The 26,002-nt window shown below is 42.1% G+C and overlaps 1 protein-coding gene across 1 annotated transcript in view; it reads left to right on the top strand.

Moving 5' to 3' along the window:
* cntnap5a (contactin associated protein family member 5a) overlaps positions 1 to 12,689 on the top strand; it is a 104,208-nt gene extending 91,519 nt beyond the window's left edge. The window contains exons 20-24 of the mRNA XM_074657793.1: positions 1,195 to 1,328; positions 4,577 to 4,664; positions 4,801 to 5,001; positions 9,591 to 9,665; positions 11,466 to 12,689. Coding sequence (XP_074513894.1) covers positions 1,195 to 1,328; positions 4,577 to 4,664; positions 4,801 to 5,001; positions 9,591 to 9,665; positions 11,466 to 11,662 — 695 coding nt within the window. The 3' untranslated portion in view covers positions 11,663 to 12,689. The remainder of the gene's footprint in view (positions 1 to 1,194; positions 1,329 to 4,576; positions 4,665 to 4,800; positions 5,002 to 9,590; positions 9,666 to 11,465) is intronic.
* The last annotated feature ends 13,313 nt before the right edge of the window (positions 12,690 to 26,002 follow it).

The raw sequence follows: 26,002 nt of genomic DNA, 5'->3' as shown, positions 1-26,002 counted from the left end.
AATGTTTTATTGATCATTACAGGCCATTTCGGTAGAATATGACAATAGAATAGAAATAATTTAGTTATACTTTTGTACGGCACTTTTTAGGTGGATGTTTTACTGGTGTCTGGTAGTCGCTTTCAGTCTGGAGGCGTAGCTTTGCTGCTGGGCGCTGATGTTGCAATGGAACAATTGACTTTCACTTCCTGGCGATATACGTTCTTTGTTGATATTAGGCTACTGTAGAAACATGGCGGCTGGATCCATGAAACGGACCCGCTCTCTATCTAGAGATAAACGGCTCATTCTAAGGTAACGAAAACACAACGATTCTTGGTTTCAGGTGATTATACACTAAAGAAAACATAGTTGTTAATATCATATTCCATTTTTGCCAATAGATCTCCCTAAATGCTACACACTGTTCCTTTAAGTCTGGAGAGACTTTCAGAAAAAGGTCCTCACTTTTACAGAGTGTTTCCTGCTGTCAACGCAGTATCTCAGCATTGTCAGTTTTCTGACACAAGAAAGGCCTCAAAGCTTTAAGCTGACAGCCTTTAAGCTGTATCCAAACTTTAGAGCATCACATTGAGTGACAGTGCAGTTGTTAGTCAGAGTCGGTGTCAGTGTCCTATAAGACACTCTTTTGTGTTAAATCACAACTCCCGTGTTCCTGGGGTCCGTGTAAACACTGAAGGGCAGAGGAGACACTTCATCCACGGTGACCTTCATCCATAGGAGCACTCTCAGGATTTGAAATGAATCACTACACAAAGCCCTTCACCTACAGACCGGGAATTGTAATATTGACCCGGCTCCACTTGACAATGCATAGCTATCTGACTCTTTGATCTGGCAGCGGTGGTGTGTGTGGGAGGAACACTGAGCACATATTGACTTTTTTCTGTGTGGGAGCGAAGAGCTATGAGATAAATATTTGTATATCTCAAAAGGCAATTGAAGAAGTTTAGATATAGCGGCCTATTTATATATGAGCAGCCACATAATCTCAGTAAATCGGTGTATTCTCTCCGCCTGTGTTCACATACTTGAAGCCAAAGTGTGGTTTTTCATGTCAGCGGACTGGACTCGAGTCTTTGGCTTTTTAAATGTATTTGCATTGGGTATGATAGTGAATCACTCATCATGAAGTGCACTGAAGAGGATTTCTACAGAGCGAGCGCTACATGTCTTTTCATGCTTTGTGTCCAGGGAGTCTGCAGATCTGGTACCACCTTCAGACCGACAGGAGTCCAGACGTGTTCAGCCCCGTCATCACTAACCTGGCAGACGGACGACTCCATCGAATCAGAGTCCACAGAGTGGGGAAAAACCTCTACGTGCAGGTGAGCAGCACGAAGCCTCCCGAAATTTCATGGTGGCAATTTTTTACCTCGTGATATTTTTGAGAAAAACAAATAAATTTATATCGAGGCCTAGATTTACAAATTTGTGCGCATGAGATGTAATTTGTTACCTAATTAAATCGTGCCCATGTTTTGATTTATTTGCGCTTACGAGATTAATTACAGACAAAACATAAATTAGTAAATTGTTTTGGAATGCAGCAACGCGCATGGCATGTCATGTCATGTGACGAGGAACAACCAATCACAGCCAGCAGATACCTTTTATTTCTTCTGTAAACACAGAGCCCCCGTAGGCCCCTAAGAGAAAAATATTATTAAGTCGTTCCCTCAAGTTAGTAACTCGAGGGAACAAGTGACTTCATAGAGCACTTCTTCAAATCATTCCTGACAGTCCACACATTGCTGATGTACAGAGTCCCCCAAAATGACTTACTTCGGTAAGGTGGAAAGATATTGACGGATTCAAACTTCCTGGATCAATAACTCATAACCGAAACGTTGTTAAAACACAAACAAGGGCTCTTTCTAACCGTAGTAAGGTAGACAACGAGCTACAACCTCATTTTAATCACAACGAGCCTTTAGTCCTCCGAGCTGGACACATTACATTGGTCTCTATGTGCAGCCAGCTCTGAGACGAGTACTCAGGGACTGTCTACAAAGTGCAACGCCGAAAAAGAGAAAAATATTCAATAACTTCAGTATTATACAGTGTAGTACCATCAAAATCACTTCACACATCAATGATCTCCTCATAGTTGTACTACAACACTTAGTTTGGAAAAATATAGTATAAAATATATATAAATTTCTCCTAGGGGTGTAGGGCGGCTCCATAAGTCTACGTAGTGCAGAGCTACCCAAAGCTTTACGATCTGACTGTTTTACTTGCTCCACCCTTTCCGTCCAAGAACGTCACAACATCCATTTGAAAGGTCAGCCAAACTGACTGACATGTAGACAAATCGAGCAGTGAAGCTGCTGCGAGGGATTTAAGGTTCAGGAAATGCATTTATCTTTGTTTTGACTTTGTTTAGTTTAGTCAGTGAGGCTTCCTGCTAAATTACCGCAACTTCGTCATCGCAACGGCAGTAAGTAACGGCAACCTCCCAAGCACCTTGGATAAAAGGGATGAAAGCGGCACAACTGGCGTTTTCCACGCGTTTTTAGACGCAACATGTGAACAGCCCCTAAATGGGTCCCTTATGTATTTCTTGTTACAATGTCTGTTAACGCAGTAGCTGACAGGAAGTCAACTTGGACCAAAACTGTTGCAACAGAATGGCGATGAAAAGGTCTATTAACGTAATCTGGTTTTTGAGACTGACAAAATAATATTTATGGTCCAATTCCGAGCTTTTCACAGAGCTATCAGCCTCATCTAACAGTCTTCATTAGCAGATGGAATTTGCTCTGCACTGAAGAACAGTATCTTGCGTTGGCAGAGATTACAATCTCCCTCCTTATATACCACAGACTGTTATCCCAAGTCCGAAGTTCCGCTCTTACTATCTTACTACACATGATGAAAACTGAGAAAGCTCCATCTGCTGACAAAGTCTGTTTGGCTACATTCACAATGCAGGAAGAAGTAGCCTAAATCTGATTTTTTTTTTTGCGCATATGTGACTCAGATCTGTTTTTTTATTACAATGTGAATCTGATCTTTTCAGTTCTGATTTAGGCCCCTTCCATATGTGGTCCTAAATCAGATACCGGTCAGATCCTTTTTCAGTGCCGCCTCAGTCTGAAGAGTCATATCAAAATTCAACAATAAGATAAAGATATGTGAAATTAACACTGTAAAATATTCTAGGATTATAAACCAACAAACAAACAATATGCAACACTCATACCGATCAGCATTAACATTATTACCACCTGCCTAATATTGAGTAGGTCCCCCTTTTACCGCCAAAACAGCCCTGACCCGTCGAGGCATGGACTCCACTAAACCTCTGAAGGTCTGCTGTGGTATCTGGCACCAAGCCGTCAGTAGCAGATCCTTTAAGTCCTGTAAGTTGTGAGATGGGGCCTCCGTGGATCGGACCTGTTTGTCCAGCACATCCCACAGATACTCGAATTTGGAGGTCGAGTCAACACCTCCAACTCGTTGCCATCCACATGATGTAAAAGAAAACGTGATTCATCGGACCGGGCCACCTTCTTCCATTGCTCCGTGGTCCAGTTCTGATGCTCACGTGCCCATTGTAAGCGCTTTTGGGCGGTGGACATGGGTCAGCACAGGGCACCCTGACCAGTCTGCGGCTACTCAGCCCCATACGCAATAAACTGCGATGCACTGTGTGTTCTGACACCTTTCTATCGGAACCAGCATGAACTCATCAGTAGTTTGAGCTCCAGTAGCTCTTCTATTGGATCAGACAACACGGGCCAGCCTTCGCTCCCCACGCGCATCAATGAGCCTCGGGTCTGACCCCTGTTTTCCTTCCTTGGACCACTTTTGGTAGGTTCTGACCACTGCAGACCGGGAACATCCCACAAGAGCTGCAGGTCTGGAGATGCTCTGACCCAGTCGTCTAGCCAGCACTATTTGGCCCTTGTCAAAGTCACTCACATCCTTACGCTGGCACATTTTTTCTGCTTCCAACACATCAACTTCAAGGACAAAATGTCCACTTGCTGCCTAATATATCCCCCCCACTGCCAGGTGCCATTGTAACGAGATAGTCAATGTTATTCACTTCACCTGCCAGTGGTCTTAATGTTATGGCTGATCAGTGTATATTAATGAATCTAAATCTGTATATTGACACAACTTCATCACATATAAGGAACTAGAATTTAATTTTCTACATGCTCTCCATGCAAACACTTGACAATGGAGAGATGGCGTTCAAATTAATCTCCCACTGCAATTAAATCTATTCCTAGCTGGGTCATCAGCTGGTCTATACAGTAGATGTTCCGCTGTAAGCACTTTATAAATGGAAGTGGATGTAATCAAAATCCTGCAGTGTTTTATTGCAGATCATCAAGTTAAGTGATGCAACTGAGTCAGCATGGTGGTGGTGGTGCAGAAGTGAAAGGTCTACATCACTTCAAAGCTAACTGTGGGCGGATATGGTTGTCATGAAGCTGTAGGAGACGATTCTCAATCTATAATGTATTGAAATGTGCTGCTGCTGCTGCTGCTGCTGGTGTTACCTCGGTTTAGATTTCTTGTAATTGCCTTGTTATTTGATTTCTCTCCACTCAACCAGATCGACCAGGACATCCACAGAAAGTACACACTGTCATCTGATGCAGAGCTGATCTTAATCAGATCCCTGACATTGGGCAAAGTCACCAGTAAGTCCTCCCACCGTGTTCAGAAAATTACTGTAAAACACTCCCACGTCATCCCTGATTTTGTCACTGAGGAATTACTGTAATTCAACAAAAGAATGTCAACATATATTTCCACCGATCATCTTCATCTCTGCAGGGAGGGAGAACCTCAACGAGGAAGTGATGCAAGCAGCTTCTAAAGGTTTCGTCGGCTGCCTCTCGTCGGTCCAGTTCAACCACGTCGCGCCGCTGAAGGCAGCGCTGACCAATCGAGGAAGCTCATTGGTCACCATCCGCGGTCCGTTGGTCCAATCAAATTGCGGAGCGCTGGCAGAGTCCACCTCGCACACAATGCAAGGTAAAACACTCACACACACCCTGTTTAACTTACCCACACACACACTGCCACCGGTGAACCGCACAAGCTAAAATCATGCACATGGTTGTGTTTGAGGTCACATCTAGGTCGCTCTAAAGTTTAGTTTTGATTCTCAAAAGTGAAGGAGGATTTTTCCTGCAAGTGAGATGAAAAAGGTGACGGAGCAGAAACTAATCAATTAGTTAATTAATCTTTCCAGAAATGTATGCTTCTTAAATGTGAGGATTTGCTGCTTTTCTTTATGTCGTTGTACTTTACATTATCTGAGTGAGTGACTGACAAAACAAACGTTATTTGAAGGGAAATTACAGAAGCCGATTTTCACCATTAACTGACATTCCATATACATAATGATTCATTAAAAAATAATTGACACATTAATCAACAATTAAAAAAATAGCAACCCTAATTAATTTCTCTGTCTTTTGGCCTGTACCAAGATTTCTTTTTTTTTAGATTATTTATTTATTTATTTATTTATTTATTTATTTATTTATTTATTTATTTATTTATTTATTTATTTATTTATTTATTTATTTTTCTGCCTTTATTAAATGGTACAGCCGTAGATGGACAGGAAAGGGGAAGAGATAGGACAACGTGCAGCAAAGGGCTGTGGGTTGGATTCAGAAGGACTCCTTTAGTACATGGGGCGCCCCCTGTACCAAGATTTCAAGTCCTTGTTGTTGCTATTTGGCTCTTTCTTGACACTCTCTCTTCCTCGATCACTTCTCTCCTTCCATCTGGCTGCGGTGGAACTCCACTTATCACATCATGGCTTAGTGTCATGACCTTTACAGACATCTGTAGCACACGTCGGACACACACCATACAGACAGAAGTCAGGGAGAGTCGGTGTGTGGGATCTCACGGTGTGTGGGTGTGTTTACGAGCATCAAACACACGAGTAGTTTGCAGCTCTGTGTCTTGGACAAGCCCCCAGGAAGAGCACCAGTCGTTGATCCCAATTTCGTGGTGGCCAAACGGCGGTGCTACAACTTCCATATCCGTCACCTGATGCCATTGGGCCCAAAAATACTTTTTCCCAAAGACTTACATTGGGAAAGAGACGTCTGTAACTCAACGGATAATTTCTAACCTTAACCATTCAAGGTCAATGCCTAACCTTTACTATCTCCTGAGAGTTTCCCCAATTTGCTGGTTCCCTTCTAGACATGACCAGTGAAGAGGGAGCTAAGCCGGAAAGCTCTTGATTTACCATTCCATCTACGTTCCAACCCTCACCTATGGTCATGAGCTTTGGGTAGTGACTTAAAGAATGAGATCGCGGATACAAGTGGCCAAAATGAGTTTCCATCGTAGGGCGGCTGGGCTCAGTCTTAGAGGTAGGGTGAGGAGCTCAGACATCCGGAGGAAGCTCGGAGTAGAGCCGCTGCGTCAAAAGGGGCCAGCTGAGGTGGTTCGGGCATCTGATCAGGATGCCTCCGAGCACATCCTTCTGGTAAGAGGCCGCGCGGTAGACCCAGAACACGCTGGAGAGATTATATATGTCGTCCGGCCTGGGAACCTCGGGGTTGCCCAGGAAGAGCTGTAAAACGTCGCTGGGGAGAGGGACGTCTGCAATAACCTGCTAAGCCTGCTGCCCCCGCGACCCGGCCCCGGATAAGCGGAAGACAACGGATGGAGGGATGGAGGATCCTGTAGAAATAATCGAATTACTTTGAAATAGGTGGACTCTTTTGAGCAGGTTATAGCTCTAAGCAACACGACGTACTATGGTGATCTATCCTGGTTAGAAGTGACCTAGTTTTGTGCTACCAGAAGCCTCAAAAATGGCTGCCATCCCACTAACTTGTCTCTGTGTCGCGGGCCCCAGGCTTCCTGAGATTGAACAAATCAACTCGGAGCAGAACTATCAGTCTAATTGGCTTCCTGTTGAACTGTTACAGTTTTTAAAACTGAATTTAATTACGGTCTGTCTAAAGCAGACACATTCCAGCTGTGTCTTTCAGTCGTCTGTCTTTCAGAACAGATGCATTTCATTTTTTAACCAATGGAGCTGTCTCTACAGTCAGCGTGTTAACAGTGACACAAATGTATTTTTACACTTCAAATCTTTGTTGTTTCAATTATTCGTGTGCATATTTGTTTTGTGTGACAGGTGCACTGTAATGGAGCACACAGTTTGAGCCTTTTCATATGTAGCCGCAACTAATGTCAAGTCTTTATCAGAGGCAGCGACGCTTACGGACAGGTTCTGGGCGTTGCTTACATCTAGCCATATTGCCACATATATAAATATACATCATAAAATATAAATATATTTCAGATGTTGTCCTAATTGTGCCGTCTGTTGAGGCACCAGATTGCGCTCAGAGTTGGCTGATGCACAGAGATACTCTCATTCGGAGCATAATGAAAATGTTGTTTTGGCAGCTCCATGAAACGGCTCCTCTTGTGGAGCTATATAACATGCAACAGCCACTCGCTTCAAGGCTCGTTCACCGTCGTACCCCGTTCACCGTGACTCTTTGACACGAGTTAAATGTGTCAGCACACATCAGCTAACCCTTCATCATCATCATCATCAGCCCCCTCCTTCTGTCCGGGTTTAACGCAGGTCAGACTCTGCTTTGAGCATCTTTATTAGGGAAGGAAACTCAAGTCGATGATATTGAGATGAGACGATGTCGATGACATTTAAAAGTTATTAAACCAACCAGAGAGCTATAAAGAGAGAAAAAACAGATATCTTGGGGCTTATACAGAGAGTAGGAGAGAAGTTAAACTAAACCTGCCTTCGTTATTCTTCAAACTGGACCCTATTTCCCCATGTTATAGTGTCTAAGTGGCTAATGGGGACAAACAGTTTTTAAATTGAAACACTGTAGACGGCAGCTAAATGGGCTGTGTTGTAATCACATTGGCGCAATTCCTCACCGTCAATGTTCATCTACTAAAAGTGCTTGTTGGTGTCTGACAACATCATGGAAAGGACCCTACGGAGAAATAAAACTATTTTCTCGCTCGGAGAAGTCTCGTTCTGAAATCTCGCGTCTCATCCACATTGTGGAAATCATCTAAATATTCAGCCGTGACATTGAAAATCTTTTAGATAAAACTAAGCTACGCTTTCTGTACTCCAACACAACAAACTCTGACAACACCGGCACTCCTCTCTCCAACTCTCATTCATGTTTCCACCGTTGTCTTTCGGCAACAAGTCACATGACACAATAATGACACAATGTAGGGTCCTAATGTTGTCAGACATTTATAATAGCAATCTGAGCCTGTCAGTGGCGAAAAGCACTTTTAGTGGACGTACGTTGACGGTGAGGTGTTGCCCCGATATGATTACATTGCAGCCCATCTAGTGGCTGCCGTCTGCAGCGTTCTCCTTCAATACTGGACCAATTACAAAAAATGTTGGTCCCCATGGTGCTGGTGCAAGGATAACTTATTTTTAGGCTTCAAAATTCACGAGTGGGGTATTTAATGACGTATTTTATGTCATAGAACAAAATGTTAAAATCTCTTCAGCTTGTGTTAACCACCAAAAAATCCATCGACTTCCAGACGAGGGAACCGGAAGTGCTAAAATGATGACTCATTTCCGTGTTTTAGGACTCATTCCTGTAGTACTCTACAAGTCACTTAGACACAAAAACATCGGGAAATGAGGTCAAGGTTGAAAATGTCCCCTTTAATTTAGTTGTCATGTAATATAATAATAATGCTCGATTGGACTGAGATCTGGAGAATTTGGAGGCCGAGTCAACACCTCCAATTCGTTGCCATCCACATGATGTAAAAGAAAACGTGACTCATCAGACCAGGCCACCTTCTTCATTGCTCCGTGGTCCAGTTCTGATGCTCACGTGCCCATTGTAGGCGCTTTTGGCAGTGGACATGGGTCAGCACGGGGCACCCTGACCAGTCTGCGGCTACTCAGCCCCATACGCAATAAACTGCGATGCACTGTGTGTTCTGACACCTTTCTATCTGAACCAGCATGAACTCTTCAGCAGTTTGAGCTCCAGTAGCTCTTCTATTGGATCAGACAACACGGGCCACCCTTTGCTCCCCACGTGCATCAATGAGCCTCGGGTCTGACCCTGTCGCCGCTTCACCGGTTTTCATTCCTTTGACCACTTTTGGTAGGTCCTGACCACTGCAGACCGGGAACATCCCACAAGAGCTGCAGGTCTGGAGATGCTCTGACCCAGTCGTCTAGCCAGCACTATTTGGCCCTTGTTGTCAAAGTCGCTCACATCCTGACGCTCACCCATTTTTTCTGCTTCCAACACAACAACTTCAAGGACAAAATGTTCACTTGCTGTTTAATATATCCCCCCCACTGCCAGGTGCCACTGTAACAAGATAGTCAATGTTATTCACTTCACCTCTCAGTGGTCTTAATGTTATGGCTGATCAGTGTAATTCTGTTATTCTGGAGTTTAGCAGTGAAGTGTAACAAACTACACTTGACAGATACAGTAAAGGTGCCAAGCAGAGATTCCAGAGATCATAACACCAGACGTTTACCTCCTGTATGATAACAGCGACATTAATGTGTGTTAATTTGTGTGTTTCTGCTCCTTCAGATCAAACTGTAACAGCAAATAAAGATAAGGAGCAGCACGGCAATGGCACCCAGAAGGATTTGGCTGTGATCGCAGGTCTGTGTTTCCTCTCTCTTCTCTGCTGGTTTAATTTTCTTTGCTTAATTGAAAATGAGTCCCAGCTGTTTGTTATTTGTCATTCTCTCTATTTGCCTCCGTCTTAATTCTTCTGTTTTTTTCCTGGTCTCTCGATAACTCAGTCTTAGCTCAGGCTCATTTTCATTACTGCCACTCACGCAGTTTTGTTTGAAATTGAATTGAAGTCGATGATGACGACGATAATGTTGAAGGATTTCTACAGGGAACGTTTTCTTTGCATTTTATGTCTCCTTACACATTGCTTTTTGACGATAGAGATGCCCCGAGCTGATCTGCGAAGATCAGTATGAGAGAAATAAAATCATTTTAAAGGAATAGTTTGTCATTTGGGAAATACTCTTAAGTTCTTAGCCCAAATGTAACATTACAGTTAGATATAGGGGGGGAGGGATAATAGCTTTCTGAGGGAGTTTGGGGTGGAAAATAAGAGTTTGAAGCTAACGAATGAACTAGTGTTTGCACAAATTCTGTTTGCAACCCAAGAGAGGCTGAGCAACGCACGTATCACAATAAATAACTTGAATTTCAGCATGTTAAGAGTCGTGGCGTCGACAGTATAGTAAGGGTTTTTTGCTAAATGTAACATCATGTTTTAGAAACGTATTCGCTTTCTTGCTGAGGATTCAATGAAGCGATTAGAGCTTAGCTTAAAAGACTTAAGGCAGGAAGAAACAGCTAGCCTGGCTCCGTCCAAAGGTTACAAAATCTGCCTCTAAAGGTCGCTAATTAACATGTTGGATCTCGTTGGTCTAAGTAAAAAAAAAAAAAGTGTAAAAACAGCAATCTTCCATCTTTAAAGGGGGTTATGTGTTGCTTGGCAACCAGCGTGGACAGGAAGTCACAGGTATTTATTATAGACACATGAGAGTGGTATCAATCCTCTAATCTAACTCTCGACAAGAAAGATAATAAGTTGTTTCCCAAAATGTCAAACTTCTCCTTGAGGATCAAGGATTAGATGATTCATAAAAAATCAGCTCTATAAAGCCTGGTACATTTCTGGACCTTTTTTAATAGCAACTAGGGCTGTGAGTTGATTCAAATATGTAATTGTGATTAATAACATGATCGTCCGTAGTTAATCACACATTTTTATCAGCTCAAAATGTACCTTAAAGGTACTTAAAGTATTTAATACTCTTACCATCAATAAAACACCTGAACACTGTGCTAATATTTGGTCTCTGTATTCTGAAAAGTGAGCTAAGTCTCTAAGCACAGCATGTTGTGTCTAAAGGTAATATTTCAGCCCGTTCTCATTCCCAAGGTGTCAAATATTGACGCTTCGTCACGGCCGTCGGCGTTAGACGCACCGCCGACTCATCTGCGTCAATATTAAACGCTCAGGGAAGGTGCGCCGGGAGTGTGGTGACGTAGCTTTGAGAGCGAAAAGAGCAGGAGGGAAGGTGGATGGGTTCAACAAACACACGGCTTTCATCCTGTAAAAACATAGTTTTAAGACCAACCATGTTGTTCTTTCCTAAACTTATCTAAAGTGGGTTTATTGCCTGAATCTAAGCAAATGTTTTTGTTTACTTTGACCGAAAAGAGTAACGCAGAGGGGTCTGACAAAGCGTCAGTATACAACGAGTTAAGATGAGAACGCGTTGAATAATTATTGCACATTAAACTCTGCATCAACAAAGCAAACGGACGTTACCAGTTTAGATAAGGATTGGAAGCACCTTAATGGGGACAGTCCTGGTTGGCAGCATTGTCCCCGGGCATATACTAATGTGTCCTCCCTGCTGTTCTCAGGTGTGGTCACAGCGGTGGTCTTCATCGCCGTGTGCGCTCTGGCTGTGATAAGCCGCCTCCTCTACCAGCAGCGGCGGGCCCAGAGGAGCAGCAGCATCAAAGAGGAGAACAGACACAGCATGTACACTACAGACCACAGGACAGAGCTGCACCTCCACAACTCAGTCAGGGACAACATGAAGGAGTACTACATCTGACTACAGTGTGCACTCTGTGGACCTACAAGCCACAAACTTACCTCTCTGGGTGGACGCGCCGCTGCAGGATTTCTTACAAACAAAATATCTCTGTGCCCTGGAAGACTCCCAGGAACACTGTAGCCTGTAGTCCACTCTCTCGTCACGCTCCAGTACAAAGCAAGTGGCTGAATCTTTACAGCTGTTAGTGTATTTGATGTTGGTGAAACTGTCAGAATCAAGCTGCTGTGGTTTCTGTCGTTTGCAAAAATGTGTAAAGCAAAAGATGAATGTTCTGCAGGGTTGGACGAAGGGACGCCGCGAGTGCAAACGAGCGAAAGCTGCTGTCCATCCTGAATGCGCACAACTTAAAAAAACATTTTGTTTGAAACCCTCAGATGCGGAATACTTCCACATTAACAGCGAGACTCACTAAAAATTGTACTTGCGAGTCAGGAATATGTAGGCCGGGCCTGTAAGATATGCGTGCATTCGCTGCTGTCTTTGTTTTTTCGGTGGTGGTGAATGTTGTAGAAGAAGAAAAAGGGGACAACACTGCCTATACTGTATGAGTGCCTAATTTGCATACAAGTTTTTATTTGAACATTTTAGAAGTTATTCATGTGATTTGCACAAAAAGCAATCGCATTTACATAGAGAGGAGCTCATTGTCATTCAGTTCTGCACCCCGCTCTACATAGAGGGAAAGGAAATTTGAATTTCCCACTCATGCACATCATCTGCCAGTTGACCATCAGTAATGGGTGACTCTCAGTAATGTGTCTTTCACTGACTGTTTGAAGTAGCATGGAAATTGACGAACCTAAATCCTGTAATCTTTTAACTGGATACGTAACAGATCCGTAACTCAACACGTTCAAGTGTTTCAGGTTTTCAAGTCTTGTCCCTAAGAAAGCATCGTACACCATTCAGACCACATTGATTTTGTTGTAGGGATTTTTTAGCTGATGATTTATGAGATTTATTTAATTGTGCAAATTCTGCTTGTGTATTATTTTTTTAAAGGTGCAACGTGTAGGATCTGGCCACCTGCTCCAAACAAACAAAGGGGGCAGCATTTCACCGCTACTACTGGATCCATACAATCTAAATTTACAGTCATACATTATTAAACAAAAAATACACAAAATTCAACCAATCTCCTGAACTACTCTTAGAGTAATAATAGAGTAATACAGAGTAATAGAGTAATCCATTAAACAAACACGGACCGTTGTAGGGATGTGACGGTGAGGACATTTTTCCACCGGTTAATAAACTTGTGACAACACCGGTGTTACCGATTACACCGGACATTTTACAAGAAAAGATTACACTTACTTTGATCTTTACTGTCGGGTGGGGTGCACTGTGCACACCGGCTGGGACCGCTCCGTTCTCCTCGCGGCGATTACCTCATTACCGTTACGGTTCCCTGATAGCTTTCGGTTCAAATCTGAAATATTGCCACATAGGCGTGTTTGCTTTTCGCTTCAACACCAAACACTCCGCCATCTCATCGGTCTGTCAACTCTCTCTCATCCCGTGTGTGTGAAGTATGACACCTGCTACTCTGAGCTGAGACTCCTACGGAGCAGATGCATTCAGTTTGTAGCGTCCGTCGTCCAACTATCTATTGATAACACAGCGCTGATATGCGCAAAAAGCAAAACGCCAGTGGGTAAGTAATGTAATCGGAGTGTGCCCGACCACCGTGTAACACTGGTCACATAGACTACCGTGACAAACTAGACCTAGAACTAGACCTAGACCATGGATGTATTATTGACAAGCCCTCGTGGCAGCTCTACTTCCTGTTGGACTGAGGGGCAGACTGGATGCTGCAGTGAATCACGGTACATGTCCACAGCCTCCATCCTTTCCACGCTTCCCATTCGTTGTCTATAAACAGCCGTGCAATGCATTCTGGTATCGTGGCCACGGTGTGAAGTTGTATCACAAGACAGGACGGCCCGGACCGGTTTGCAGTTGATATCCCTGCAGCACAGTAATTTGGCATAACATGAAAACGTTTGATAAATTTGGTTAATTTTTTTAAAGTTTTAAACAAAAATTTGTGCCAGATCTCACACGTTGCACCTTTAAATATGTACAATTCCAAAATAAATTGTGTATATTGTATCATGAAAGTAGCAGAAAAGAGAAATGAATGGAGAGGATTATCATATTTAAATATATACAAAGCAGTCATATACACAAGCACGTACAGTAAGGGGGGTGTAACTATCAACCAAACTGCAGTCAGGAATCCAGTCAGTAACCACTGCATATCAAATCTGGCAAACCACGAAGCTCCCAAGTAGTATCTTTGGTGTTCTTTGGCAAGCGGGCAGCAGTTTTGGTGTGTACAGGAAGTGTTGAGCTCAGCGGGTACTTACAGAAACTGGTTCAACCAGCATGCGAGTCAAGTTTGCAGCAGTGTGAATCAAACACAGCAGCGACTTTTATTGGTACTTGTACAGCTACAGTAAGCTCCAGGGTCACCACCTTCTGCACTTTGTCAAAGTACTTGAGTGAGTTTGTACCACTGTTAGTACAAAGAAGGAGAAGGTCGGACTCAGACTGTGAGGCTGTGATATCAGAGTCGACCCGGTGCGTACCCAACTCAAAACGTACTGTTAACAACAGTTTAGTTTGTCCGTTATGTTGCAGCGCTAGCCAGCAGTGCTTAGAGCTTTTTTTGCAACCAAGAAAAAGGCCACCTGACATATTATTATTTATTTATTATCTGGATTACAGGGATAAGTGGTGTTTTCTATATATTTCAAGCAGAAGACTTTTTATATACATCGTACACTGGTTGATCCTCAGACAAAAAAAAATCCATTACACACACATATAGGCATAAAGTCTAGAGCCAACCTTAGCAGTATCCTGCGAGCCTGTAATGCACATCACACACTTCAGAGAACTAAAATTAAAGCATGGATGAAAAATGGAGACTTTGCTTTTTTTTTTTTTTTTTTTAGATCCTAAACCACTAGTGGGGCGAAAAAGTGTGACCTACAGGTGACGCCAGAGGAAAAGCGAAATCAGCTTGTCAGGCTCAGCTCTACAGATTTAGCTCATTATCCATCGGCTTCAGCTGCTCTCAGGCAGGTTAGCTGTCTTTGTCAACGTCGGTTGTAGTTTGAGCTTAACGTGCTAAACATAAAGGGTCAAGCCCAAAGAAAAGCTGAATCTGACGGGACTGCGGTCTTGAGTATCCTGCTAAGAATGACTGAATGATTCGTCCTCTTGGGATCATAAATGTCTGTACAAAATGTTCAAGGAAAGCAATCCAACAATTGCGATGATATTTCAGTCTGATTCCAATTTTTGGACCGCTGGGACTGATGGATGGAAAGACTGACAAACAAAGTCTGAAGCCCCACTGCTTCCGTTTGATGCTAATGGATTACGTGACTGAAAGTGACCCAGGAGAGTGGCATGGTCAAAGGATAGGGGGTTCCTGATCCTTTGGGTCCCCATCTGTGCATGTCCTTGTTATCTAAAGTATGTCTCCAGATGTGATAGTCTGCAGATCTCCAGTTATCAGTGAATGAATACATACCTCTCAGAGTGTTTTTGGTTATATTGCAATGGCTAATATCACGTGGTTACTTCTTCTTAATGATTTGTATAGCTGCAGTTTTATTAAGGATCTATTGTATAGATGTATAATTTAATAATAAAAGTGAATATATTGATTAATCCTCCGTTGTAAAATGGCTTGACTCCCAACAACTTGAAACAGGGTCTTAAGATCTTTAAGCAGTGATTTCAATCAAAGTCCAACATCGTTTATGGTGTTCGCTGGTGGGAAGCCAGTGAGGGATTACATCCTTGTTGGGATCTGGAGAGGGATTGCATGAACATCCCATGTTGTGCCTCGCTGGCAGGTGAAAAGATGTATTGCTTGTTTTTTGTTTTTTTAAATATATCTGCAAAAAGGTTGAAGAAATCCATCAACAAAGAGTTACAGAAGACTTTGTCACTGCATTTTTGGTGTTTAAGAAATTCAGAGAGATAGACAATTATGATAAGAAGCTGACCTAAATTATGTCCAGAAATAAAAGGGGCTTTTTGGTGCAAAACATTGGAGTCAGACTCCCTACCGCTGACTTAAGGGCATTTAAAATCAGCATGTTGTTAGAAGAGAAATTACTTCAGAATTTGCCGGATGGCTCGGAGTATAATTGAGTTGCAATTGCAGAATATGGTCATGAGCCATGGCAGTCGGTGTCAAATACACCACGCCTATGCTAATTTGCCAATTACATGGGAAATGGTATGGAATATTCTCAAACTAATTAGCTATTTTCAGCTGATCCAATCATATCCTGTACTGATTTTTGATGAATATTGCATGAAGAGTCGTGAAAAAAGGGTTTTGAGATCTCATAAGAAAAGCATGAAGGGCCTTTGGACACGGTCGAGCTAATCACTTACTCTCGCATATCCATTAAAAAAAACGTTACTGCTGCACACAAAGATCAATAAAATAATAATAAAGAACCCGTAACCCTCCGAGTGCACATGAAGAAAACAGAATAATCGTTTCAAATCATCTTTCATAAACATTTGTCTACACACACAGAGTGTGTATCGTCTCTGCTAACACAGGAGCATGTCAGCAGTGTAACGTACAGAGAGACTTTGAAAAGCGCCTGACAGTCTAAACCAGGAACAATTTGTAGCTTATGTAAATGTATTCATTTTGTACTGCTTATCAATGCAAAACTGCCTGTACAGGTATTTTCAAAGAAAACTTGTTTGGTATGTGCCCCTGAGTATATCTGCTACTCCAAGCCTCCGTTTTATGTTCTGTATGCCTCCTAGAGCCTCGGCGTTGTGTGCACAAACAAAAGCAAATACAATTTCACGCTTTTTTTTTTTTTTTTTTCATTTATTGGCTTCTTTCTGTTTTTTCCAATGTTGACCTACTTTTCCTGTTTTTGTATCGAGTCTCTGGTCTTTCATTTTTGGAAGCATATTATGTTTTTATCTTTGAATTGGAAGCCCATGTTTTCCTGTACCTAGTCATTTGACATGAGCACAACATCGTAAATTATCATTTTGAATTATGTTAGGTCTACTGTGTTCGACTATCGATGCATAAAAAAGTACGATTATCTACGGCAGTGGTTTCCAACCTGGGGTCCGGGCCCACTCCAATCACAGGGGATTTGCAACACTTACTAGATAATTCATACAAAAGTCTTTTTTTGCTACGCAGTAGACCACATTGTGTTTAAACCCATTATTTCTGCACAGTGTCAGATAATATTATCAGTATTATACTATTAGTAGAATTAGATTCCAGTGGTGGCTGCGTAGGATTGTTTCCACCTCGTGTGATCCAAACATTTCCAATAACTCCAGAGCGTTGTAAAGTCCAAAAGTCAACATTTATTGGAAAAAAGGATAGATGTTATCATTTCCAAAATACACATGTTTTTATCTAATGAAATATTCTTCTTCATCCATATTTGTTGGCATTTAGCCTTTCAAAAACAACATTTTCTCTGCAGTTAAAAACTGTTTGCTCTCCCGCCCACTGCACACAGAGGGAGGCACTGACGAGTTATATTCATTAAAGAAAGTTGATTTATTTAAAACTAACTAATTTAATACACGGAATCACTTTACTCAAATTGAGGTTTTGTCCCTTTTGGATTGAGGATTTGTCCCCAAATTATGGATTGAGGAGAGTCCCTTTTCACCTTTAAGAAGAAACCAAAGACCCAGGTCTTTCATGAACACCTCCGCACCTAATGACACTGATGATGTTGATGACGATGATATTGATGGCGTTGTCTTCTATCCACCCTGCGCGTTGCCTCTGTGCACTGCCTGTCGGCACCTGCGTCCGATCGGACTTGAAGCTGTTGTTGGCACGTACTCACGTTGTTCCCTCCTATCTAGATCCTTGATTGTGTTGTACAAACTCTCAGATGTACGTCGCTTTGGACAAAAGCGTCTGCTAAATGAAATTGTAGATTTTGTTGGAGGATTTGTAATTTCTTTAAAGGTGGCATATTTACAGTTTATATAAAGCTTTGTTCTGTTCTTCAAGGTTTTTACAACACTACAAAGAGCTGCTTCCTTTGTGCACATTTCATACCCACATGGAGGAGAAGTTTTATGGTGAAGACTTCCCTTCTCACTCGTCTTCGCTGTGGGTGTGTCAACACTTGCTCATTAGTCGAACCTGCACTTTACACGATGTTGTGCCAATTAGCACTTTGTTTTTGTTTGAGACCCGGGTGGGACATGGATTTTCTCCTCCACAGACACAGCAGGTAAATACTAAAACCTACTGGGCAACTTTGCATTGCTTTTTTTTGTCGTCAGTTTGTTGTTTTTTTGGCAAAACATTGCCGAACCACCACGTGATGGATGAATTCCATTTAGCTGCTTTGATATCAGGGTCCAGGCACTGTGCATGCTGGCTCACTGTTACTCTCACCGGGACACTTGAATGTAACAAGAGCCATCGTTAGTGCTATCAGTAACACGTGCGCTATCAGTGCTGTCTGAACACACCTTTAGAGGAGCTCACAATCAGGAAAAAACATCGACAACTGAGTAAACTCAATCTGCTGGTGAGGATACTCGAAGCTCCAAACAAGAAGGTAAGTGGACCTTGAGTTGAGAATGTTTCATCAACTAAAAACTTTACAAACCCTCCGAATTAAATGAGGAAATACGTTGTTTTTGTGTTATCTGACGTGATGTGGGTCCATTGGAATAAATGTGTTGCATTATCAAACATACTGTACACATGTGCATGTCTGCCACAGTCATAAATATTCATAGCAGTTTGTCAGTGCGGCAAAATGCAAAACTATGCACATCACATAATTTTTCAGTATTTATTGATCCGAGGTCTTGATCCTCAGCTTTTAGCCCTCAAGACAAGTTGAGCCTTCAAGTCTCAGGCAGAAGAGTCTCAGTCAACATTTTCACAGCTCGAGCAGCAGAGATATTCTGAAGTTGCTATGGTGACAAAAACTGCAGCCCATGTGTGACACTATAACATCCAATTATACATTTTAAAGGGATAGTTGGGTAATGAGGTACTTCTCCATAGTCCATAGTGTATTACCTACAGTAGATGGAGTTTAGAGAAACAGACAGGAGTACCAGGACGGGAGCAAAGCGACGTACTGCTGTGGACGGGGCCGGCAGCAAAAACGTATTTTAGACGCCTAATAAAATCATTATCAGTTTAGGTGCATGCTATATTTAGACGCGGAACTGAACTGAAAGTGAAACTTATCTATATGCTTTTATCAACTGAGTCTGTTGGCTTTGAAGAGAGCATAGAGACGTTTCACTTTCAGTCTCCTGTCAGAAAGGGCTGTCTGATGGCAGGATAAAGAGCGCGCGCATGTCAGCGCGTAGTTACAAAATTTCAGAGGTGCACGACCAAGTGCCACAACAACTTGCGGAGCCTTCGCGCACAACGCGAAAGCCGTGATGACGTAATTTTCTGGCGTGCGCACCTTGCGGCAGCTTCACTACGGCAACCATAGTCCAAGCTTTATGCTACGTTCACACTACAACCAACAAAAGCATGTTGCTCAAGTGATTCTCAGATATATATCTTGAATCTTGTCTTTACTTCTCAGAATATATATCTTAAATCTTATCTTTACTTCTCAGACATATATATCTTGAATCATCATTTCTTCTCAGAGATATATCTTAAATCTTATATTTTATTGTATTTTTTCTTTTATCTAGTTTAAAGTAGTTGGTATGTACATTCATATAGAGATTCTGTATGTAAATACAGTGCTTTTCGTACTTAACTCGGGTCCGTTTATGCGAGTGACGCACATAAAATCTCTGTAAATTGCTGCTTGAATCTATCTGACTATCTTACCAAACCTGATCCTACCTTAACCCTTAACCTTAATCATTTGATGCAGATGTACTGTATGCTTTGCATTCTTATGATATGGTTTCTAATGCACATGTAAAGGTTTTAAAATTTTACTCAGGTTTCAAGGTTATGATTTTGGGCTGGTTCTTATTGAATTGGGGCGTGTTTTCAGCTGTGATTGGGCTGGAAACTGTCAATCTGATCTGGCAACACTGGTGACCAATTTACGTAGCCTTACAGTCAATCCAACATATCAAAAACGGTCACGCCACTAACACAACCGATTGATATGTGTTAATTTCAACATTCATCTTTACCAAGCAGAGCTATGCAGAGCTCTGTATGAGAGGGCTCCATCTGTGCATATAGAGGTTACTGTGCATCATTATTCACACCAATCATGCTAAATTGGGCAGAAAATACACCAGTAGCAGACACTAGTTGAGATAAGTGAACTTCCATCAGTTTGATGTTAATGAAATGATAGAAGTATAATGTAATGACTCCATGTTGGTAACAGCCTCACAGCTGGTGCTCATTTTAAATCACCACAGATGGATTCACATGTATCCCATTCCCCAACTGTTGCCCTCCATGGACTCGAAATCCTCCCTCCTTTTGTCCCTGAGATGCTGACACACACACACACACACACACACACACACACACACACACACACACACACACACACACGTCTAACAAACCAGCGGAATGAGATGAAGTGGTTGGAATCACCTCCACTGCTTATTCATTAGTTTCGTTACTTTCTGTTTTGACTTCAGGGCCACCTACACAAACTCTCGGGAGCACAGGAACTGTTTTTAGCATTAAGAAAAAGTTGGAGACAAGGTTTCTTTGCACCAAAACTTCTGAGTTAATGAGCTGCGGGTGCATGAGGATGCTCTTTTTAAGCACACTTTTAACTTCCCGTATGAGAGCTGCTTGACTGAAACTGAAAATATAAGAGGATGAACGTAAAGACGAGCTGTATTTTCACAGCATTAACCGTATATATGAAGACACGATATAATACAGCGGCAGTTCTTTGGAGATGCTCTATAATTATTTCAGGAAGTCATTCTAATGACAGCGTGCGCTACACCGAGCCAGCAGGGTTGAGACTTCTGAAACTAATTAGAATATATTAAAACATGCAACAGCGAGTACATCTAATTTAGGCTTCTAAAAATGTCAAATACTGGACCCACACACGGGGGTAGAAAAAAAACACACAAACACATTTCCACTTTTCAGTAAGAGTGACAAAAGAACCCCCTCCATATACTGAGTCTACTGAGTCTGTAGCCAAGTGACAGTGTGGGACTTCAGTACATTTCCGCCCCGCAGACATCCACTGATGAGATGCTTCCTGTGGAGGCTCCACACTCAGGGGTAGAAATATACAGAACGCTGCGAGGCCACCATGAGCCCACGACAACTCCCACATTTGGCTGCGTGTGGGCCGATCCGTCGAGTCTGTCAATCCAAATACAGTTTCGCTGCTTCTCCCACTGTTGTTTTTCCTTCCAGCTCACTGTGAAAACAGACTGAATGCAGAAGGAGCTGCATCTTATTGTGGAGTTATTTAAGGAGTAAATCAAATTACATTTATTTATACTAAAATATGAGTCGTCTGCCCTCATTATAATGTAACGCATAGGTGCAAAGGATGACAAGAGAATATACGAGCTGTCAAATTACTGGCATTGTCGCTCATGATCAGATTACCATTAAATCCCAATGGCAAACCCAACACAGTAACTGTCTAGTAAACATTCACATAGAGTAAAAGTAAAAGAGATAAGTAAGTTAGCCCAACAGTAAATTAACAGTTTATTTTCCATCCATCCATCCAGCCATTTTCTTCAGCTTATCCGGGGACGGGTCGGAGTATGAGACACAGCTTAGATTGTTGATGATGAGGAAGTTTAGAGTTGTTTTCGAAAGTTTTGCTTCATGCATAAAACATTTCTCCGCTCTCAGGATTCTACATGCATATTGTTTTTACGTTATGTGTTGACTGTTTGGAGCATGTGATGCAAAACAATAGAGTTTGTATCTCATCTTATCTCTTGTTTTAGGCCTTCACTGTGGGGATTTTGCCACTCCAGATACCTCCACATTTTTAGATGATTTTCATTAACAACTTTTTGTGAATTGATGTATTTGTAACTTCATCCAGCTCTTCGTATTCATTCAGTTGTCTGCTCTGTTTTCCAGCCATATACTTAATCTCACGTCATTTCAGATCCAGCCACTCCATCCTGCCCAGCAGTCAAACCTTTCCCCTCCGTTCCCCTTCACCCCTTTGTGTCTGGGACTATGTAGGGCATCTGGGACTGCCTGATCAAACTTGTAGGCTGTACTAAAATTGTTTAAGAATGAGTGTAAGCCAGGAGAGAAAAGAAAAAGAGGAAGAGAGGAAATTAAAATCCTAATCTGCTGGCTGCTGACTGCTCATCATACCGTTCTATCAGCCACGTCACACAGAACGTGAGTCACAAAATGGAGCTACAAGGTTTTCACAACATCAGCAAACATGATTAATACGTGTTAATGTAACTGAAACGTAGCAGCACTATAAACGCTTGAGATGACTGATACTGATCTGCTGATCTTATTTACAGCACTATCAATAGTGAGCGTGTCAACATGGACATGAATGATGTGTTTATGATCAGGATCCCGTTTATTGTGTTTGAACATTTGAACACCACATCCTGTTTTCAGAAATCCAAATGTACAGCCCGTTCTCATTCCCAGAGCGTAAATTACAGACGCTTTGTCTCGCCCATCGGGCTGTAATACCGTAACAGAATACATTAGCCTGGCTGGAATACTCCGAAAGAAGCCGGGTTTGCATGTATACACCTTGAGCGCCGCCAGCTGTCTGCGCAGGCACCCCGTTCACACGAAGAGGCGTATGAATACCACGATAATACGCAAGATGTTTAGCATGCAATAAGTACGCCTTTCTTGATTAACGCGTGTCTTTCGTGCGGCATGTATCCTGTACTGACTACAATGTAAACACATCCGCGTATAAATACCATGTTAAGAGTTAGTGACGTAGTATAACAAGAGAGAAAGATCTCTTGTGGTGGATGGGCCCAACAAATACTTGTTTGTTTTGTAAGTTACGTTAGTGACGTTTGTCACGTGGCGATTGTCACGTGTTTTTTGTTTGTGACGTGATATCCATAGTTGTTTCCGTACGTGTTTTAATTAGTTTACTTATTTATTTTAAGTCCAACCATGACGTTTTCCCTTACCTTAACTAAGTGGTTTCTTGCGGACGTTTACGTGACGTACAAATGACACGGGGAGATGCTAAATTGTGTACTCATGACACGCGGAATGTCGTGGTATTTATACGCCTTCCCGTGAGACCGGGTTGGCGCAGGCACAAGTGACGTAACAGAAATACAAATGACGGCGGCAGCAAAAGTGTCTCACTTCTGGAGCGGAAAAAGAAACACAGTTTTATATTTCAGTGATGAAAGAAGCTGAATAACTTCCCCTGTCCAGGGCAGTGGTTGTGACAGTAGCCGCGTTTTAACTCACAGATTTGTTTGCACATTTTGAAGTATCGCATTAGAATAACTGTATGGAAACGGAAACATTTGATAAAACTTCCTCAATTGCGCAAAAAAGAGTTTTACGCTCGCTTGAGGTGTTTTTTGTCTTTGTTGAAAAACAGTTGATGAAACACATTTGGAGAATAAATTCTGACGTGGCAAACATTTAACTCACTCGACTGACCAGCCGTTTCCGCTGTCGGCTTCTTCTCCGACATTCCCATAACGTGCGAATGCTTGTCTTCGTCTCCGGACCACATGACCAATACTAGCTGACATGAAAGAATAACCACATTTCTCTGTGCTTGTGTAAACAATATATCCTGAATATGATCATAACCACGGTAAACAGGTTATTCATGTCCATGTCAACGCACTCGATGGTGTTAATGGTTCTGGCTCTCTAACCTGCTTTCTCTCTCACACATTCACATCAACCCCCCAATCAACTCCATCACCGTAATGATAGTAATTACAAGTACAGTGTGGACAGCAATTATAATTAGCATATACGAAGACAAATACTAATGGATCTGGTGTGTGTGTGTGTACTATTTGTGTGTGTGTGTGTGCGTGCCTGTTTGTGTGCCCTGCCCCTGTCACAAGCCGGCATGTCTCCTCTTGCTGGCCGAGGGAAAAAAAAAAAAAATTCCAATTAACCAACAGCGTGCTCTCAAGTGGAAGAGAGAGATTGAGAAACTCAGACAAAAGCATGGGCACGGGAGTGACTGGAATAACAATACAGCAGCTACAACACATTTCAGTAACAACTAGCATTGTTCACCCAGGATGAACCAGAGAAGAAGCTAACCTGTATACTCACAACAATGGCTCTGGTGGCATGTGCATGATAATTACAATAAAACGGCACTAATGAATATTTCTATATCACGAATGGGGGAGTGTAGCGGAGTGTGAACGGGGTCACTTGTACTGACAAAAAAATAACTAATTATGAAGAAAATGATCACCCTTCACCGACAAACATTCAGAACATTACAAATTAGATGGAATTTAGTTGTGTGACTCTACAGCCGTGAAAAATCGTGATAAGTAAGCATCCGAAATCTCAATTTACTGCTCATTACTGAGTAAACTGTTGAGCAACCATTATAGAGAGAGAGAGAGTAGTGAAGAAGTGTGAGGAAGGACGGTTTGTATGATATCTTATAAAAAGTTATTCCTCATTTTTAAAAATATATATATTAAATATAATAATATATATTAGGTTAGGTTAGGTTTAGGCAACAATCCCACTTGACTAGGTTGCGTGGCGAAGTGGCGTTACATAAAGGACCAACATGTAACATATTTACTGTATTAAATCATAAAATGATCATGATATGTCATCAGAGATTAAGGAAACATGCTGAATTGTAATACTGGTTTCGCCGACAGCGATGCTACAGCCGGTATGTCCTGCTTTGAAATTTCCGTTCCGGTGAGTAATGTCTGTCCTTTGCCCATTTCCATAGACCTACTTTTAATTCTCAGGAAAGAATACAGAATAATTCGTCCATCTGGTGTGAATTTGTGTGAATCTCTGGCTATAAACTAACAGGCTATTCATCAGTTTTAATTCATTCATTCATTCATTCATTTTTTCTTGAGTATTTCTTTCTATCCGTCTCTCACTCGCTAAAGGTCCTTTCAGACACAATGCGACATCAACACCACTCTGAAACACATTATTTCCAATGGCTTGTGTCACGCACGGTGGCTTTTTTTTGGGCGCCGCACGCCGTGATGTGCACTGAACCCAACGGCAGCTCAATGTTGTGTTGGCGAGCAGCTCTCCTCCGCCAGGAAAAAACAACATGAGGTGTAGCTGTATTGTTGTCCGGGTGGAAACAGTAGAGCTTATAGATGCTGTACAGAGCCAGAACCAGGTTGAGATAACGAAAAGGAAAAATGTGAAAGAGATGTGATAAGTGGCCAAAAATCGTGAGGACGATGGACGATGAAAAACGGGAGTCTACTGGGAAAATCGTGAGGGTTGGCAAGTACGGGGATGAGAACGTGTTGTCCACCCCGACCTCCTCCCTACGCCACGTTTGTTGCTTTTTGTACTTCCTGGTTCACAATTACGTGGATTAAATCCGAATTAATTTTGTGGTATATATCCGAATTTCCGTGCATTACTTTTCCTAAGTATATCTATGAATGGTGTATGAGAACAGCTTGAGGAAGGGAGTGATTTTGGACGCAGCCTATATGAGTTGTTTATAGGAAAAATACTTAGTCATTGCTTTTCTAACGGAACATAATTGATTGCAGAAGACACTCTCAACCGTATTTAACAGCAGACATTTTGACATAGTAGGAAAAACACCGGGGTTACTAATATCATTAAAAATGGCTCCGTTCTTTTCAAGTGCCCAGTAAGCCGTGACGGAGCGACAATGAGCCGGCACGAACAATATCAGCACCGTGAAACTGAGGCGGCCTAATGGAATTCAGCCAGCATTAATTTCATTTTCTTACACCTGTGCTTTCATGTCAAAATGTCTGCCGTGAGAAGGGACCTACTGTTTGCATCTGCAGTCGGTGCAGTTCAAGTCCTGACAGCCTAAATGCAAATAGTAACGGTGAGCTCAGCTTGGGTTTGCCTTGAATAGATTTTTTAACACTTGTCCGAGCACATGTGTGAGGTAGTGTCAGTCATCCCCTTACCAATCAACTGAAAAGCCTTTTTGTTCTGTTCTTTTAGTCATGTAATGTGTATTTAGCATATCAATTCTGGGTCCAGTTTAGTTGATGAATTAATTTGCTTTACTCGGAATATTTCCATTTAATTATTAGTCCCTCGGGTTTCTTGTTTGCTTTTATTTCTAATCATTGTTTCTTTGATGCTCTCAAAATGACCCAGCAACAGTAACCGACTTATTT

Source organism: Sebastes fasciatus, chromosome 14 (assembly GCF_043250625.1).
Source record: "Sebastes fasciatus isolate fSebFas1 chromosome 14, fSebFas1.pri, whole genome shotgun sequence".
Lineage (NCBI taxonomy): Eukaryota > Metazoa > Chordata > Actinopteri > Perciformes > Sebastidae > Sebastes > Sebastes fasciatus.
The sequence above is the reverse complement of the archived record's forward strand: the minus strand, read 5'-3'. Positions and strand labels throughout refer to the sequence as shown.